At 40.5% G+C, this 18,445-nt stretch overlaps 2 protein-coding genes across 8 annotated transcripts; both read left to right on the forward strand.

Moving 5' to 3' along the window:
- The first annotated feature begins 107 nt into the window (after window positions 1-107).
- Window positions 108-5,813, forward strand: tdh2 (L-threonine dehydrogenase 2). The gene is made up of 8 exons (XM_019261314.2): window positions 108-1,453; window positions 2,409-2,451; window positions 2,537-2,607; window positions 2,760-2,909; window positions 3,600-3,772; window positions 3,879-3,969; window positions 4,564-4,833; window positions 4,945-5,813. The coding sequence occupies exons 1-8, from the start codon at window positions 1,261-1,263 to the stop codon at window positions 5,088-5,090; spliced, it is 1,137 nt and encodes a 378-aa protein (XP_019116859.2). The 5' UTR covers window positions 108-1,260; the 3' UTR covers window positions 5,091-5,813.
- Window positions 5,814-6,985: 1,172 nt separating this feature from the next.
- Window positions 6,986-17,834, forward strand: srrm1 (serine/arginine repetitive matrix 1). Of its 7 annotated transcripts, none has more exons than XM_027275202.1 (17): window positions 6,986-7,092; window positions 9,063-9,152; window positions 9,830-9,952; window positions 12,236-12,406; window positions 12,648-12,748; window positions 12,845-13,069; window positions 13,200-13,385; window positions 13,534-13,653; window positions 13,853-14,064; window positions 14,349-14,429; window positions 15,149-15,235; window positions 15,446-15,581; window positions 15,666-15,752; window positions 15,832-16,314; window positions 16,393-16,579; window positions 16,686-16,859; window positions 17,005-17,834. In XM_027275202.1, exons 1-17 carry the CDS (start codon window positions 7,072-7,074, stop codon window positions 17,113-17,115), a joined length of 2,595 nt encoding a protein of 864 aa, XP_027131003.1. In that variant the 5' UTR covers window positions 6,986-7,071; the 3' UTR covers window positions 17,116-17,834. The 7 variants fall into 7 exon arrangements, with proteins under 7 accessions (XP_027131003.1, XP_019121923.1, XP_019121926.1 ...); XM_019266378.2 differs by lacking the exon at window positions 6,986-7,092 and adding an exon at window positions 7,133-7,260; XM_019266381.2 differs by lacking the exon at window positions 6,986-7,092 and adding an exon at window positions 7,133-7,260 and having other exon boundaries at window positions 17,012-17,834.
- The last annotated feature ends 611 nt before the right edge of the window (window positions 17,835-18,445 follow it).

Consider the following 18,445-nt stretch of genomic DNA (forward strand, 5'->3'; position numbering starts at 1 on the left):
TAGTTATAAGCTCAACATCATTTAGTATGTATAACTCCTGAATTTTCTGCAACCCCTTAAACCCATTGTCAGCCCTACTCGGAGTAAATTATTAATTTCCCCAAACTGGACTGAAATAAAAAGTGGTTGACCCTGGTATTTCTGGAGTATCTTAAGATATATTAGATCTTAACTGAGCTGAAGAGATAAGCATAATTGGGGGCCATTGTTATTCTACAGAAAATTTAGAGATCATTTCCAGGAGTGACAATAGGATGTTTTGGAATAAATAAAGTAATTGTGTGAATATATTTATCAAAATATTAGTTCTCCAAATTTAGGACACAGGTAGAGATGTCCATCTATTAACTGAGCTAGTAATTAGTTCCATCATTGGATTCTAAAACACCACATCTTTTACATTGGGTAGTATGTTTAGACCTAAATATGTAAAAAAAAAAATAATAATAATTAGCAGCTGTGAGATGGGAGTCTTGTGAATTTGGATTATCTCTTTGTTTGGAAGTTATTAATGACAGGGAAGATTTAAAATGAATATTTTGTAACCTTATAAATCACATTTACAAGACAGAAAAAGTATGGCATCATCAGCATATAAGGTGATACAATGATGTCATTTGAGTGTAATTGGCCTATATTTTCACACAATGTATAGTGCTTTAAAAACTGTAACATTCTCTTCCTGTTTGGCAAAATCTAAGTTGGTAATTATTTTCTGACATGTTTTCACTCATAAATATTATCAGTAAAGCATGGCTATATAACGCACACACCTCCCAGTCCTGTTAAGCTCAGCTAAACACTCTTCACAATACAAATCCAAGTCAGCATGTTTGCACACACGGAGCTTTGCAAGCTGGAGACTGTAGTCCTGTTCAATCAAGAGCCCTGGTGATTATACAAAGTGGACAAGAACCGCATAGCCCAGCATGACTTTCTACACACGCTTATGGTACTGTGGTTACTGGGTCAAGTGAGATGGTGACCGATCAGACGGTAATCTTTTAATTCTTCTTATCCACTCTTATTTTATAATTTAGTTTAGAGGATTAGTTTGGGATTTTTTTCATTTTTGCTGCTATAGTTGCTCATTTTAGACCAAGAATCATCTGTCTGGGATTTCTGATTTTATCAGCAAACAGGTAAAAAAAAGTTCAATTTGTATATGCCCCAGTGATCATGACCAACATGCTGAAGTTCTGTGTCATCAGTGAAACCTGGTTAAAATCAATCTAACTTTTTGAAGGACTGTTATTGAACATGCAACCGGGTGTGCGAGCCTGGATGCCCACTGCGACTGTGTTGGGCCTGTTTTGCCGAGGTTGCCTCAGCAAGACGCAGAGTTTGCATGGTCACAGCTTCAGCTGTTTGCCCAGGCAGATGAGCAGGTGGAACAGCTGGGAGTCAGACAAACCCCCACCTTCTCAGGAAAACCCCCGTATCCTCATCACAGGTAATTTAAATTCTCTTTTGTCATGAGTTCATAAGGGCTACTTACTCCTGACATGTATTCATTCAGGGAAAGATGGAGTTTTCCACACTGAACCTGTGATGCTGCCATTGTTTTCTACCACTTTCACTGTGCAGCCACTGTTTTGTACTGCTGGCTACAGAGTGGATACAATGGGATGGAGATCCTGTTTACATTCAGTAAAATGAAATGAAGCGAGAGGGTCCTTCATCAAATAAAGTTAAATGTATTTACAGAGCACATTGACCAAAGTGCTTTACAGATTAATTACAGGATTATTATTATTATTGTTATATATTAGAAACACCTCTCAATCTAATCTCATGATTTGTTTGCTTTAATTTACTTGATATCTTCTTATTTATGTCTGTGGCTGACGTAGGCTAAAGAAAAGAGATGGGTCCTTAGACTGGTTTTAAAGGTATCTCTATATCACTAGAAGGGGAAGTTCTAATTGTTAGTGGCAAACTGTTAAAATGTTCAATCACCTTTGGCTTTTAATTGGATGTCTGATATGGAGTGCAGACCTGAGGAGTCAGGAGGTAGAATAGGGGGTAAGCAGTGCAGAAATGTAACCTGGTGTTTATGTAGTGCTTTAAAAACAGACATGGACTGATTGTTGATGCCACTGTGGCAACAGCATGAGTGGAATACTACAAACACGTGAGCTGTCTGGGTTTTTTTCTTTTTTTGTTGTTTTCACTGTGCACCAGCAGCAGGACCCCATTTGGACCCATCACAAAAGATTGCGTTCAGACAGTGCTGGTGACATGAAATGATTGGCTGTAGGGAGAATAATACCCTGCTGTCACTTTTTGTCCCAGGATAAAGCTTTGGGACAAACAAAAAGCTGATACATGGTGTCGCAAAAACATTGATTTTGTTTTCTAAACGAAAACAATATAGATAATATATATAACTCTGTCTCTGTATGCAGGTGGTCTTGGGCAGTTAGGTGTGGGACTTGCACAGATGCTGAGGTGAGATATGTAGAAATGTCTGAGAAATGAAAGGTAGTCATGTTGTTTGAAATTTTAATGTCACCACATCTATATTAATGTCTAGGAAACAATTCGGGACAGAGAATGTAATCCTGTCAGACATTAAGAAGCCTCCACCTCATGTTTTCAGCAGTGGTATGCAAAACTAAATTCAACTTTGTTTTCTTTCTCTACTGTTACTCACACAATTCTAATTCTTCTTCAATTCATACTTTAAAAATGCATAGCTTATTTCTCTGCTGTCTTCTTTGAATTGATCACTCCATCTTCTTCTTATTTCCCGTTAGGTCCATTTCTTTACGCTGATGTGTTGGACTACAAACTTCTGAGAGAACTGATTGTAAACAATCGGATCACTTGGCTGATCCACTACAGTGCTCTGCTCAGTGCTGTGGGCGAGGCTAACGTGGCTTTGGCACGCAAGATCAACATCACAGGTCTCCTGAATACAAACACCATTTACATGTACCTCCTTTTTAGGGATTAAAGTCTGTGTGAAGGCAATTCTGAGATTTCTTTCCAAATACATTAAATATGTTTGAAAACATGTGAAAAGATGTTATATTACTGAAATGTGGAGTTGTTTCTTCTTTAATTTGTGTGTTTTAAAAGCACTAGTGTATAGGCGTCCTGATAGACCCCAGTCAAAGCACCCAATTCCCACCTAAGCAGTTTTTCTAGATGGAACTTTACTGAGTTCATGTTTGCCATGGGTCCCGATAGATAAGTACCACACACTATCCGATAATTTTGAAGGACACAGCGAGATTTCCTCATATGCTCTGTCAGCCATAAATACTGTTCTATGTAACTAAGTAAGATGATGTTCAAAGTCAGAAATACAATACATAATTTCACAATAAAAGCAGTCAGAGCATGATCAGGACATGGTCAGAGTGGGAAAAAGGACAAACATAACCACTGTTGAGGCTGCAGAGGGACAGAATAATAACAAACAGTATCACTTAATGTTACATAACTAATATTGTTTTGAGAAGAGATAATTTAACATTTTGCTATGATGGTTGTTTCTTACAGTAGCCTAACACCATTTGGAGCTCTTTGTGTGTTAAAATGTTGGTAGGATGAAGGTTAAACTCCACTTTGATGTTCTGCTTTCCATCTAGGCCTTCATAATGTGCTGGATTTGGCTCTGGAGAACTCCCTGCGCGTTTTTGTCCCTAGCACCATTGGAGCATTCGGTCCCTCTTCTCCACGCGACCCGGCCCCTGACCTCTGTGTCCAAAGACCTCGAACCATCTATGGTGTATCCAAAGTGCATGGAGAACTGATGGGAGAGGTGGGCTGATCTTAAAATGCACACACATAAACATGCACACAGTATTCCAATACATATATTTGCATGATTTTATGACATTTCAATATTCTTTGCATATTTTTTTTAGTATCTCCATCATAAATATGGTCTGGACTTCCGCAGCCTACGTTACCCAGGTGTGATATCAGTGAACACACCTCCTGGAGGAGGAACAACAGGTATTGCATCGCTTTATATCTGTATATTGTTGTGGAGAAATTGCTGAAGTCAAAGGTCAATGGTGAAGTCAGGAGGGAAGAAAGTGTTCAGGAGCCTCTGATGTCTTATGCTGTATTATTTATTGAAGCTTGGCCAAGGAGAACTAGAGACACTCTCAAAGTACATCTGAAGTGCTTGAGTCGGTTTCGCATTCTGATGAACTCATGCTGGTGGTCACACTTTAAACCCTCATAGATGACGCCACAAATACTTTACGCCCAAAATAGTCAAAGGGAATGCATTTACCCATGTTCGTGTTCACCTTCAACACATTCTAGTCTGGAGACACTGTTGTCTGTTCATGCTAATGGAACGTCAACAACAAGCTATTATGTCTAGGAATGCAGCAACAGGCCTCTTCGACCCTGGCCACCACAGTGTTGAGATATGGTGGCACCTAGTCAAAGACAAACAATTAATACTGCCGAGGACCACAAGGCTCACACGTGACAAGTAACCTAAGGATAGAAAATTCCATAACATATATGGCACATAAATTCAGTACAGTGAGCTTGATGTTATGGACTAAGCACCCCGGACCTCTGTCTTCACAGACTATGCGGTTCAAATCTTCCACGATGCTCTCAGCACAGGTCACCACGAGTGTTACCTGCGTCCCGACACCCGTCTTCCTATGATGCATATCTCTGACTGCCACCGTGCCACTGTAGAATTCATGCAGACTCCAGAGAGCCAGATGTCCCTGCGTACCTACAACATTGCGGCCATGAGCTTTACTCCAGAAGAGGTGGCCCAAGAAATCCGCAAGCATCTCCCTAAACTTAAGGTCTCCTACAATCCTGACCCTGTTCGCCAGACCATTGGTACGACATAACACATGCACATAAAATAACTGTGTGGAATGATACATATTTTCAATATGTTTAATCATTCAATTATTAAAACTGAAGTTGATCTTGCTTGTCACTTTGCAGCAGACAGCTGGCCTGTGAGGTTTGATGATTCCAATGCCAGGAGAGATTGGGGCTGGGCACCAGCGTTCGGCCTTGAGGAGCTGGTGTCAGACATACTGCGCTCTGTTCGAGACAAGAGAACAAATCAGGGTTTGCCAGTCAGCTAGCGAAACCTGCTTCACTGAGACTAACCAATGCCCTATTCCTGACTTTTCTTCATTCTGAATTTGCCAACAAAACACCTCCAATGACTTCACTTTCACAAGTTGTCACCCACTATCCTCCAACATTAGGGCAATGAGTGAGGGACTGTTTGTTAAGTAGGAATGTTCAGTCAGAACCTCTCAGTATACAGGGGACAGTAGACAACATACACATGCACTCAAACACGCACATTTCAGTCTTTTTCAGGGAATCATTTACTGTCTCTTCATCTTTGTTGTTTTTAATTGTTATCATGGTAGCATCACACAGAACAGATACTCATTTCTTGAGCTTTAAAGATTTCATGTTATGTTCATCACATCCATGGACACAACTGTCTGTTATGTTTAAGAAAATGTCTAATACAATATGGACCAGTACAAGTAACAAATCTGTTGTACACTGACTTCAGGATTATTTGGAATAGCAGGTTCATTAATTCTGCAGTCTATTAAATTTCAAATTACACACTAAATACAACCCTTGCCTTGCTGTGGCATCTAATGGGAAGCCTTTATTTAACTCTTTTGCAGGCTGTGTGATTTTGTTTATGATCGAGTACCATTAACAAATGAAGCCTTATCAAAAACGGAACGGAATGGCAAAATGGAAAAATGCAGTGCACTTTGACTGAGACCTTGAATAATAAAAACAAACAGCAGTGATTAATAAAAAATAAAAAAATCTTGAACTTCATGTGTACTACATGTAGACTGTGTTTATGATCATGTTTATGATTATGAAGTATTGATTATGGTGGCAACTAGGTACAATTTTTAGGTAATTGTACTTGCGTATTTCCATTTTGAGTTGCTTAATACTTCTACTCTACTACATTTCAGAGTGATATTGTTTTTCACCACTATTAACACTAGTTACTTTGCAAATTCTACATACAAAAGATATTATAAGCAATAAAATATAATGCATTCAGCAGTTTATAAAGTAGGAGTTAGAACTGGCCCCACCTTGACCAACTACCTTACACAAACCTCCGTCCTCTATCCATTATATGTAACCTATCCTCATCAGGATCACGGTAGGGCTGGAACCTAATAACCATTCACACTCATAGATAGATAGATAGATAGATAGATAGATAGATAGATAGATAGATAGATAGATAGATAGATAGATAGATAGATAGGACAGTTACCAGTAACACAAAACAGGCATGCGATATATACAAAAGGCTGAAAGAGGTTGATCAATTTAAAGTGGCAGTATAAATAGAATAAACTCTAAGGAAGAAAGAACATATCATCTAAAATATCCAAAAGAAAATATACACATAAACTCTCTGTGCAGTAACTTTGTGCAAAAAAAAATGCATTTTTATTCAGAGAAGAGTGCAAGTTGTGTATTAGTGTCCATAACTATATATATATTAGATTAGATAATACTTTATTTATCCCACAACGGGGAAATTCACTTGTTTACAGCAGCGAAAAATAGAATCAAGGAGGGAAAACACAAGTGTACATATTTACAAAAAGTACTAAAGTAGAATGTGCAGATTTAAGAATGTGCAGATTTACAAAACACGACTAAGGTAGAACATAAACTTAAAAAACAAGAACAAAAAACAAAAAAACAAAAAACAAAAAACAAAACAAAAGAACAAAAATAGCAATGGAGAAACAAAAAAAGCAATGGACAAAAAAATATATATATATATAGTATATAACTACACTATAAATATCATAAAGGCGACATCCTGCATAATTTTGATTTTACTTTTACACTTGGTAAAGTCGGCAGACTTTACTCATAAACAGGAATTAGAGTTCCCCTCCTCTACAGTCATTACAGTAGATCGGCGGGTGTAGTACTTGTTGCTGCCTGCAGAGGCGCGCCCTTCATCCGGCGAGCCGCTTCACATTTCACCGGAGCCACACACGTCTCTCTGAACAGCGCCTGCTAACATCCATCTTTCCTCCCATAATGGACGCGGGATTCTTCCGCGTAAGTCTTCAAACTCATTTCTAACTTTTACGTACTTGTTGTTGCCTGCAGAGGCGCGCCCTTCATCCGGCGAGCCGCTTCACATTTCACCGGAGCCACACACGTCTCTCTGAACAGCGCCTGCTAACATTCATCTTTCCTCCCATAATGGACGCGGGATTTTTCCGCGTAAGTCTTCAAACTCATTTCTAACTTTTACATACCTTACAGCTCTGCTGCATGGAGCTATATTCTTTGTTTAGAGCATTAATGTGCGATATGTGTTGAGGTGGCGGGCCGTACAGTCGGAAACCGTATGGTCAGGGCTCCGTCTATCAACTGATCACGAACAATCTTGAATTTCGACATGAGCCGTGTTTCAACAGGGCTAATCACAGAGTTCATACCAAACGGATACTTTGTTACCTTACAGCCTTGCGTGACTTTAACTATATGTCACTTACACGCTGTAGCCTTTCCACAATCACCTAGTTAGCGGATACACGGACACATGCAGGAAATAGACGCCAGCTAACCGGGCTAATGTGTTAGCATTGACTAAAGATGGCGGAGCATCGTTAGTCACGACCGCTGCTACGCTAACGCCAGCCGGGATAAGTAGACCTAAATATCTGCTGGATAACAACACCAAAGTCAAAGTCATTTGATAGCCTGTCCACACTATCCACGGTAAAGATAACCTCTGAGCCGGTGTTGGTTTCAGCTCGTCAGGTCTCCTCGGAGGATTAAGCAGGCTAACGGTTAGCCGAGCTCGGTTTGTCGATAAATTCAACACGGTGCTGCGAGCTAACACACCAGGCTAAGATTTAAACTTTTACCTAACGTCACGTGTTGGCACAAATAGTACAATATTTGCACATTTAACCGTAGCTCGGTGTCCTGGTTTTCATGTCAGCCTTACCCATTACTGTCATGGGTATTACCGGTGTTTCGGTTTAACGAGCGACCCGGTTAACTTGCGCCCGTCAGCGAGAATACGTCTGTGGTTGTCGTGGTTACAAGTGTTGAGAACAGTGTCGATACGATACGATTTTTTTTTCACGATGCGATTTTCTCACGATTTATTTATTTTTTATTTAATCAAAATGAGCTACAGACAAATCAAGACCAAATAAAATTACCTTTTTTTTTTTTTTTTTTTTTTTTTGTAGGGGAAAAAAAAATCTTAGGTGCTTTTTTCACAGAAACTCTCAAACAGTTTGTGTTCTCTTATAAAAAAAAAAGTGCAACTTACATCTTAAACAACAAAATACATGAAAAATATCTGCTTTCCTTAGAAACAATCTCACAAATAAACTGTAAGTAAACTGATATGCTCCTGCATGTTGCTCGTGTTGCCGCTATATGTCAGCAGTCTCTTGCAATATTTACATGCTGTTTTGGTTTTGTCTGTCCATTTCTCACGGTTGTATTCGTGTATATAGGGAATCCAAAATGCCGCCACACAGGTGATTTAAAACTGCTCGGTGCATCCTCTATTTCAAAGCTATTTTCTACCGTCTTTTTTTTAAGATAACGTAACCTATTTCTAATTTTAAAAAAGGAACATATCCTACTTCTCTCGCATTCGCGAAGAATCGTGACTTTTTTTCCTGTCAACCGGTGCGGATCGTCACACATTTGTACCGATTTTTAATCATGTCACGATACATCGTTACATCCCTAGTCTGCATCTTTTAGTTTTTTTTCCATCAATGTTACATTTACAGAAAAAAACATAATTAATTTGTCTTTGGTGTCTTGTTTGACAGCTATGTATTATCTTCCTGTTTCAACAGTCGTACCTACCCAGAGATACATTCGGCTAAAGTTAACATGGTCGCTTTTTTAACCAAAACACCGGTGTGTTCGAGTGCTGTAACGTTAACTTTCCGCCGGCCGTGGTACATAGGATGTTGTTGTGCATTTAACTGACTGTCAATATATATTAAACAAGCCAACTTAAGATTTGTTGTATTTGTTTTTTTTAGGGGACAAGTGCGGAGCAAGACAACCGTTTCAGCAACAAGCAGAAGAAACTGCTGAAGCAGCTGAAATTTGCAGAATGTCTGGACAAGAAGGTATAAGATCATACACAACGTTTATTACAAAACAGGTTTTTGCATTTAAAATGTATAATGACTTTGCTTTAAATTTGTGATGTGCTGCAATATCCCGGTTGCATGAAACTCTAAAAACCCACAGCTCCATGCAGGATAGCCACAAGTTATTTAGGGTACATTCAGACAGGATCTGGTGCTGCGGCACAAATGTACGTGTTTTCATTCATTTGAGTATGTGGTGCTTATTTTTATTTTTTTATAAACACAGCAACATGCAGTGGAGAGGTTGAGCTGGATCCAACTTAAGGAAAAACGCAGCCTGACTTCAAGACCCGTCAACCTGAAATGTCGTTGAAACTTAGTCCATCCATGTTTCCATGGATTCGTAGACTAAAATCTGATACTCTACCTGTTGTGTTCTGGCTGTCTTTATTTCACATACCAAGCTTCTGAGTTCTTCTGAATCTGAGTTTGACTCGCAGTTTATGCTGCAAAATAGTGACAGACAGTTTGAGACAGACAGAGAGAAAGGGAGAAAGCGAGTTTTGTTTGAGAAAGTTATTTTCTGTTTGTTTCAAAGCGGTTATGTTCAGCGCAAATAGACCCCCCCCACGCACACACAAACACACACACACACACACACACACACTTTACTTTACTAACTGGGTGCTGTTGCTGGCTTGTTTTGTCCTTAGGTGGACATGACCAAAGTGAACCTGGAAGTCATCAAACCTTGGATTACTCAGCGAGTGACAGAGATTCTGGGGTTCGAGGATGACGTCGTCATAGAGTTCATATTTAACCAGCTTGAGGAGAAGGTAATGTCTTTAATTGTGTTTATTTGTTGTTTTCTTCAGAACTGTCATAAATGTCAGGGCATTGCTTAGTTAGCATGAAGGGATATAAGCAAATGATTGCACATCCTAGTCAAACTGAAAATGAATGGGTAAAGTAACAATTGGTGTAAAACTGATTTATAATGACATAACCATGTTTTGCTGTTATGTGACAAAGTGCCTTTATTCAGCAGTCTTCTAATGATGATGTGATTTATGATTTAAAAGGCCTGAACCAATATGGATGTTATACCTTGCATCAGAAGTATAGCACCAACACCTAATTAGCTCTCTCCTGAGCCCAAAGTCACTGAGCCCAACTCTCCCTTCATGATGCAGTGTGTGGTTTGAGGTGAGTTATATGCAGGGATCACCAATATCATGTCAGTGAAAGACACACCTGAACAATGCCATAATCATATTCTCCGTAGGTATTTTCAGTGTATCATTAATCCTGAATTATTAAACAGAAGTTTTAAGAATTTTACATGAGTAAGGAATCTCCCCCTTCACATTCCTAGCTTGGAGTATTTCAGCACGCTGAAAAGTTGTCTTGCAAACCACCACTGATTGACAGTTGTTCTGCACCTCTGTTGGGTGTGGTCAAAACAAGTGCAACAGAAAACACCTGTTGCACTTGTGTAACCACACCTAACAGTAAAGATTGTCATGAATACACCGCAGGTGTATCTCTTTTTAAAATCGTAGCAAGTCGAGAGCTTCGGTCAGTGGTCAGCGAAAACAAGATTTTCAGCTCATTTAGATTTTATTCTATTAAGTCTGTTAAACCTCTGACTGCATCTCAGTTAGGTGTGGTTAGATGTGGAACAAACTTGAGATTTTCCACCATAAGAAACACATTTTTCAGTTTGGTATTAGGTTACTCCACCATTGAAATATCTGTAGTGATCTTTGACCTTAACAAAATCCCTCTTGCCAGTGGAGCTAGTAGAGTAATACCCCACTGTTGCTATGCATTTCATTTTTGAAGACTAAATTGTGCATGTTCTTCATCCCATAGGCTATTGGCTACTTTATTTAAAAAGACTCATTATGTCCAAGATTTTCTTTATAATCTTACTCTGTACCCCACTGATATGTCAAACCACTTGGGATGTCTGGGTAATGGGTAATTTCCATTGCACAGGCTTCCTTTTGGAGATAGGAAAAAACCCAAGGAAATTTTATTAGACTAGTAATAGGACCCCATCCTATAGTGTATTTGAATGCAAGTTTTGGCGCATATATATATATATATATATCCAAAACAAATTACTTTAATTCTCCTATGATGCTAAAAACCACACATGTATTATTATTTAATAATGATGTGACACCAGCACTGCACATAAAGATATTATTTTTTATCTTTTCATTCGATCTTTTTTCTTGCCATAGCTTTTGGGGGATGGGTGGGCTGTTAAAGCTAAGTGTAAAGGGTACTGTTGCATATTGGTAAGAAATGGTAATTGAATTGAGATTACGGTATCTCATAATAGTTCTATCAGTTGTTGAAATAAAGCTCCTTTTTTGTGTAACTGTGTACTCATTATTGCTTGTTCGTCTCTTGCAATTTAGATAAATGATATAACATTAAGCTCAAGGTGGTTGAGTCTCAAGCAGTAGGGAGGCGGAAGCAAGCCAAGGGAGCTCCGTGCCCACTGATCCCACGGGACTCACTGAAGACACCGGAACTGTACTTGCAGTGTTGGGTTTTAATGCACTCTGTATTGTGGCTATTTGTTTAACTCCTGAAGTGTAGACTGTGGGGAGGCCGAAGAACAAGGGGTGGGTAGGAACACAGAAATGTAAAGTAGTGGGGATAGAACTGAGGCAATCAAATAATGACAAAATAGTTTTGTGTTAAGGGAGTTTTGTGTTAGATTTTATATCTGGGGAATAACAATCAGAAATGGGTATAACAGCAGTATTGCATGCAGTTTTATATCTTTATATACAATATATATATATTTGTCTCTCCTCAGCTATCTCGCATTCTCAGTTTGATGAGTTTGTGAGTACGATTTTAAATGAATCACACTTTGATTTTGAGTCAAGTATTGGACCCAAGGAATGTTAAATATACTAGTCAGAATCTTACATGTTTTGATTATGGTTAACTACATAGTTACAGGTATAGTTTAGTGAGGACTAGTAGGTAGGCAGTCCCATTTGTGGGATCCTACCTCCCCCTAATATTTTTTCTTCCATTATTTCAATGGCCATATGGTCTTTTTTTCTCCCCCCTTCGTGTGTGTGTTACAGCACCCGGATAGCAAGATGATGCAGATTAACCTGACAGGCTTCCTGAATGGTAAGAATGCCCGGGAGTTCATGAAGGACTTGTGGCCCCTGCTGCTGAGTGCCCAGGAGAACATTGCTGGCATCCCCTCTGCTTTTCTGGAACAGAAGAAAGAGGAAATTAAACAGAGACAGGTGAGCTTCTCCTCGTAATAATCTACAAAATGATTCTAGGACTGACTTACAAGTTCTAATAGTCCAGGGAGACAAAGTCTTCAAGTCTTACCGCGTCTTGATGAAAAGCGTGAATACAATTTGTCAAATACTCTTGTAAAACATTGAACACAGTAGTTGACATCCCAGATGTCAGTACACAAACATTGCAGGACAGAAGATTAACAGGTGCTGATAGTGATGTTTGTTTCATATCTGCTAGATTGAACAGGAGAAGCTTGCTTCTTTGAAGAAGGTCGACGAGGATAAGAAGGATAAGGACAAGGACATCAGAGAGAGGGCTCAGTCGAAGAGCCCAAGGAGGTAAGAAAAATATGTCTTCAGTTTTGAAGTTGGATTTGTGTATTTATCACAGAACATGAAAACTAATTTCTTGTTTCCTACTTGTCCTCTGTCAAGGCGGAAGACAAGGTCGCCGTCACCAAGGCGAAGGTCGCCAGTGAAGCGGGAGCGAAAACGCAGTGCCTCACGCTCACCAAGACGCAAACCAAGTCCAGCCGGTGGCAGTTCACCCCCACCTCCTTTGATGCAGTTGCCCACGAAACCTTTGGAGCAACTTGTAGAGCCAGAGATATCAGGAAGAGCCCTGCCAGAACCCGTCATCCAAGAAATGTCTTCTGCCTGGTTTGTGGAATACTTCACTTGCGTTAAATTAATCATTTGTATGTAGTGTTAGTTTTATTTTGGATTTTAGTCATATTTCTGTGTTTTTATTTCATTCTTTTGTATTTGTATTTCTTTTTCTGGCCTGTAGTGACACAGTTGTTGAGGTGGTGAAAGCGGACTCCGTGATTGAAGTCAAGGAACCTTCACCAGAGGCAATTCAAAAGAAAGAGGAAAGGCCCAGGTCTCGGGAAAGGGAGAAGGACAACAGGAGGGAACGGCCTCACCACCGCTCTCGTTCTCATTCCCGCTCTCGCAGGCGACGCTCCCGCTCCAGGTAATTTTGTGGTAATAAATCATTGTGATTTCTTCTGACTTTTCAAAAGTCATCTGTCTAAACTATCTTGTGTAAAGTCTAAAACTTCAAATAGCTTAAACATTGAAAAATTACAATTTCTAAGCTCTCCCTCTCTGCCCTATTTCAGATCTTACTCCCCTCGTAGAAGACAGAGTCCCAGGAGGAGAATGTCTCCTCGTCGTAGGAGCCCCCCCAGACGTGGCCCCACTGGCTCCAGACACAGACATAGACGGTCCCCTGTCCGCAGGTCAGTGACTGCAGCTTACCGAAGAACAATCGCAATAAGTCTTACAGCTTTAGTTCCTCAATAATAAAGTATTTATTGTTTAATTGTGTTATTGGTCACCATACAGGTGTGTACAGTAGATCCTGGCTGTACAGATGTGCAACAAGCTGTTCCCTTTGAGAAAATAAACTCTTAATGTTGTCAATGTGTCTTTGTCCAGCAGGAGGCGCTCTCGCTCTGCTTCGTCTTCCGGCAGCAGCTCCTCCGGCTCTCGTTCACCAAAAAAAGCAATGAAGAGAATATCGAACACACCACCCCGAAAACAGGCCCATCACCCTGACACCGCCATCAGCCCTGCAGGGAAGGACAGACGGTCGCCATCACCACGGGCCAGAAGGGGCAGAGGTTCTGCATCACCAACCAGATCATCTGGTATGATTTTTATATTTCTTTTATTACTCTTAGCACATATTCCTTCTGGACAATCGCACAACACTTTCAACTGCTTCTGTGTCTTAATTACACACTGTACCTTTAAGACATGACAATTAGATATATGTTAGACTGGATTTACAAAATCCTGTGATCTTTAAATTCCTGTGTAAATGAGGTTGCATGGAACCAAATCGTATATCGTCAATAGTGTGCATTGTTTCAGGAAGTTATTATTTCAAGAGGAGTGTGATCATCTCATGTATAATTTCTTTATTTTTTAGGTTTAAAGCGTAAACCAGGAGGAAGGGGTGATTCTCCATCGGATAATGCCAAGCCCAGACCATCTGAAGGATCTGATTCAGGTAAACATTAAATGACATCAGTTTAAAGAACTGTAATGGCCTTTCACTTCCCAGCCTGAAACTCCCAGCCATTTCTGCCTATCAGAAACTTTCTACCCGGTCGTTTGCCCTGCCGATTCACCTGTTTTAGAGTCAGTCGCAACTTTGTCAAAAGTTAACTTACCATACTTGGTCCATATAATATGTCCCATTTCAAAGTGCACTGTTTTAACCATTGAGATGGAAATCATAATTTGTAAACATGCACTTAAAGCTACAAGTGCTAAGTTATGTTAATATGATCAGGATGTGCAGGAAAATTTAAAAAGGCATTTCCAGAGACTCAAAAATTACCATTCTGCATTTGGCTCATCATCAGGCTTTTTCAAATTATTTCAAATTTATTACTGTTGCAAATTGAGACTGAAGTAGAAGGCAGAGTACACCTATGTCCGAGGACCTCATTACAGTGCTCGTTTGTTAATTTGCGTTAAGTTTGTGATTGATCCTAATTGGGGTGTCACTACAAACAGTGAACAAAAACATGATGAAACACATTTTATACCAACACAAGTCACACTAGCAGTATGAATTTGTCAAATTTCACCATGCCATGTTAAAAACTAAAACTCAAGTCACAGGGGTATACATCTTTTTTTTTCTGTATTCAACTTTTCCATGGTAGTCTGTTTCACTGGTTCTGCTAACACTGATGGGACACTCAATGCTCTACATTTCAGACGAGGATAAAAATGAGAAAGGGGCAACAGCAGATTCGGTGCAGCAGCGGCGTCAGTATCGCAGACAGAACCGACAGTCGTCTTCAGGTTATAAGCGTTTTTATCCCCGTTCTGTCCTCTCCCATACCCAAATCCTCTCTCTCCTTAACAAAGTCTCTGTCCATGTCATCTTGCACTCATCGTCTCATGGACTTTTGAGGCTGTGCCCTAACCCCAACCTTGGTGTTTTTTCCTCACCGCATACAGTTAAAGCTACATTAAAAACAGTTGTTGATGTCCCCTGTGCTTTGGTTTCAGATACAGGGTCTTCCTCCTCAGAAGACGAGGGGCCCAAGAGGCCAACAGCAGGGCCAGGTGCCAGAAATGGTGAGGTCAGGAGGAGACGTAGCCGAACCCCCTCCCCACGGAGGCGACACAGGGATATGTCTCCACGGTACGACACTTAACACGGTACTGGCACATTTTTTATAATTCACCTTGACCATGTTCATAATTTCCTGTGTTTGTGCTTGTTCAGGAAAAGACGTTCTCCATCTCCTGCACGCAGACGCCGCTCCCCATCTCCCCCACGACGCCGCAGATCTCCCTCTCCTCCTAGACGAAGGTATAGGCATGTTCAGAGCCGTCATGTGAATATTAATAATTGACGATTCAGATTTCTAATTGAATTTGGTGCTTCCCAGGTCTCCTTCTCCACCTCCTCGTCGCCGTTCTCCATCCCCCAGACGATATTCTCCCCCGATCCAGCGTCGCTACAGCCCCTCACCTTTGCCGCCACAGAAGAGGAGGATGTCCGGCTCTCCCCCAAAACGTTCCTCTCAAGTGGCCAAGCGACGCCCCTCCAGGTCTCCCAAGCGCAGAAGTCCTCCTCCTCAAAGGAGACGCACACCTCCATGCTCCTCACCTCCACCCAGACACAGGAGGAGCCCCATGTTGTCTTCTGTCAGGCCAAGCAGGGATACGCGTTCGCCCGGTGTGTCAGCCAGCCGGCTCTCCCCGTCCCCCGCAAACCGCAGTCGCAACGTTAGAGGTTCCACCAGTCCTCAGGGACGCTTTGAAACCTCCGGTACGTCTCCATCTAACCAGCGAAGACAGCAGTCCCCCTCACACAGTGGCAAACCCATCCGCAGAGTGTCACGCACCCCAGAGCCACGCAACAACCAGAGGTAATTAAGACAGCTAGCATGTCAGAATAGTGTTTATGTACGCTATTATCTGTTTTTAAACCTTTTTCCTCTTGATAGGCCGTCTCCAAGTCCCCAGCCACTAAGGAGAGCATCCTCCAGATCCAGATCGGTTTCTCCTCAACCAGCAGCTCAGAAACGTCCAGCACCTGCGTCTGCCACTCCCTCACCATCTCGCTCAGCCAGTGGGTCTCCTCCACCAGCCAAAAAGGCCAGCAGTGGTTCCGGCAGTCAGTCTCCAAGCAAGGTATAATGTTTGACTAATATAACAATTTTTCTTGATGAGTCCTTGAATACATTCTGAACCACAAAAAGTCCTTTTTAATTATTAATAAAATTTTGTTTTATTGCAGAATTCTGATGTTGACGGCAGCGGAAAGAAAAAGAAGAAGAAGAAGGAAAAGAAACACAAGAAAGAGAAGAAACACAAGAAGCACAAGAAGCATAAGAAGGAGAAGAGCGGTGGCAACGCAACTGCAGATGGACAAGAAAACCAGGGCATGGAGGAGGATGGAGAGTCAAGAAAGGTTAAACCTGTTTCTGTGATTTTTAGTTAACCAAGGCCCTCTGCCTTCTGCTCCACAGGGAGCCTGGATATTATTTAGGCATTTGCCATGCAGCAACAAAAAAATGAAAATGAAAAATGTGTATTTCATGCTGTTTTTGTTTTAGGAATCAGACAGTGAAGTAGAGGACAGCTTGGATGACTTGGAGAAACACCTAAGGGAGAAAGCACTGCGCTCCATGAGGAAGGCCCAAATGTCTCCATCACAGATGTCCTGAAAACACGAGCCTTTCTAATTTTTGAATTTTCCACTCAGTCTTGATGTTTGTCATCAACCTGGTTCAGCTTTAGAATGTACAAATCGTTAAATCTTTGTCTTTTGTTTTCTTTTTACTGGGTTGCTACATTCTGAAGAGTGTGTTTCATTAAGAGCTTGGTTTGTCAGTTAGTGTATTATCTAAACTGTAAAGAAGCTTGTGTTGTCCATAATTTTAATTAAATGTTGAGCAGGGAAACAGTTAGAGGGTTGAGTTGGGCAGGTTTAAAATATTTTCCACAACGTACAGTAGATTCCTTTTGAGAAATGATTGCATGTGCAGTGATTGTCTCTAATGTGCATGAACCACTGACCTTATGGAGTATAGAGAATAAACAACATACTGTTACTTTGCCTTTTATTAGTAGAAACGGTCACACAGCTGTGAGAACTGTTAAGAGGCTGTAACAGAATGTCTTGTCCCATATTGTAACTGAATAGAGGTGTTTGGCATTGTTTAACCTGCTTTTTTCTGACTTTGAAATGGTCTTGTTTCAAGACAAATAATCTGATGTGATACAATTTGCTTTAATTTTTTTCCAAAAGGATTAATATGCAATTTTATGTTGACACCCCTTGCACCAAGCTAATCTCCCTGGGACTGCTATATGATTTGTATTTAGTATCCCTGGCTCTTGTCATATTGTCATCCTTTCAGAATTAAAACCTTTTTATAGGATGTGTCAAGATTTGTCTTTTTAATTTGGGATTGGGGACACGTCAATTTAACACAATTACAAACACACTTTAATTCCGGTGAATGGAAAAAAAAAAAGATATAAAGGGGAAAAAATGGCAGTAGTTCTTGGATATAAACTACTGTGTAAGATCTACATCTGGTGGAGTTGGGTTGTATGATGGATGTTTTCTAATTAAAACACTCCCCTGCAAAGTCCAAAACTACCATGACAACATGCTGCAGCATATTTAAAGGTGCAGTATGTAGGATTTAGTAGCATCTAGTGGAGAAGTTGCATGTTGCAACCAACCATTGTGCCAACTGGTCGTTTCACTCTCCCAGTCCAAGCATGAAGGACAAACTACAGTGGCAGTAAAACTTGTGAAAAACAAAATTTCCTATATAGAGTCCATTTAGTTTGGTTTGTCTGTTCTGGGTGTGTAGAAACATGATCGCTCAGCATGGCAGACTGCAGACCTGCTCCCTCTGTAGCCAAAAGTTTGGCTTCAAAACGCCATTGCGGTAGATGTATGATTTTACTTGCTTGCTAATAAAGTAGCCATCGTGTTTGTTAGTTTCTTCTCTCTGTCTCTGGGCTACTGTAGAAACATGG

This window comes from Larimichthys crocea, chromosome XXIV (assembly GCF_000972845.2).
Source record: "Larimichthys crocea isolate SSNF chromosome XXIV, L_crocea_2.0, whole genome shotgun sequence".
NCBI lineage: Eukaryota > Metazoa > Chordata > Actinopteri > Sciaenidae > Larimichthys > Larimichthys crocea.

Excerpts from the sequence above, each read along its gene's own strand:
- tdh2 (XM_019261314.2), top strand. The coding sequence starts at position 1,261 with ATGCAACCGGGTGTGCGAGCCTGGATGCCCACTGCGACTGTGTTGGGC. Across the intron at positions 2,608-2,759 it reads ACCTCATGTTTTCAGCAGTG|GTCCATTTCTTTACGCTGAT; the intron begins GTATGCAAAACT and ends ATTTCCCGTTAG. Across the intron at positions 3,970-4,563 it reads TCCTGGAGGAGGAACAACAG|ACTATGCGGTTCAAATCTTC; the intron begins GTATTGCATCGC and ends CTGTCTTCACAG.
- srrm1 (XM_027275202.1), top strand. The coding sequence starts at position 7,072 with ATGGACGCGGGATTCTTCCGC. Across the intron at positions 9,153-9,829 it reads CAGAATGTCTGGACAAGAAG|GTGGACATGACCAAAGTGAA; the intron begins GTATAAGATCAT and ends TTTTGTCCTTAG. Across the intron at positions 13,386-13,533 it reads AGGCGACGCTCCCGCTCCAG|ATCTTACTCCCCTCGTAGAA; the intron begins GTAATTTTGTGG and ends GCCCTATTTCAG.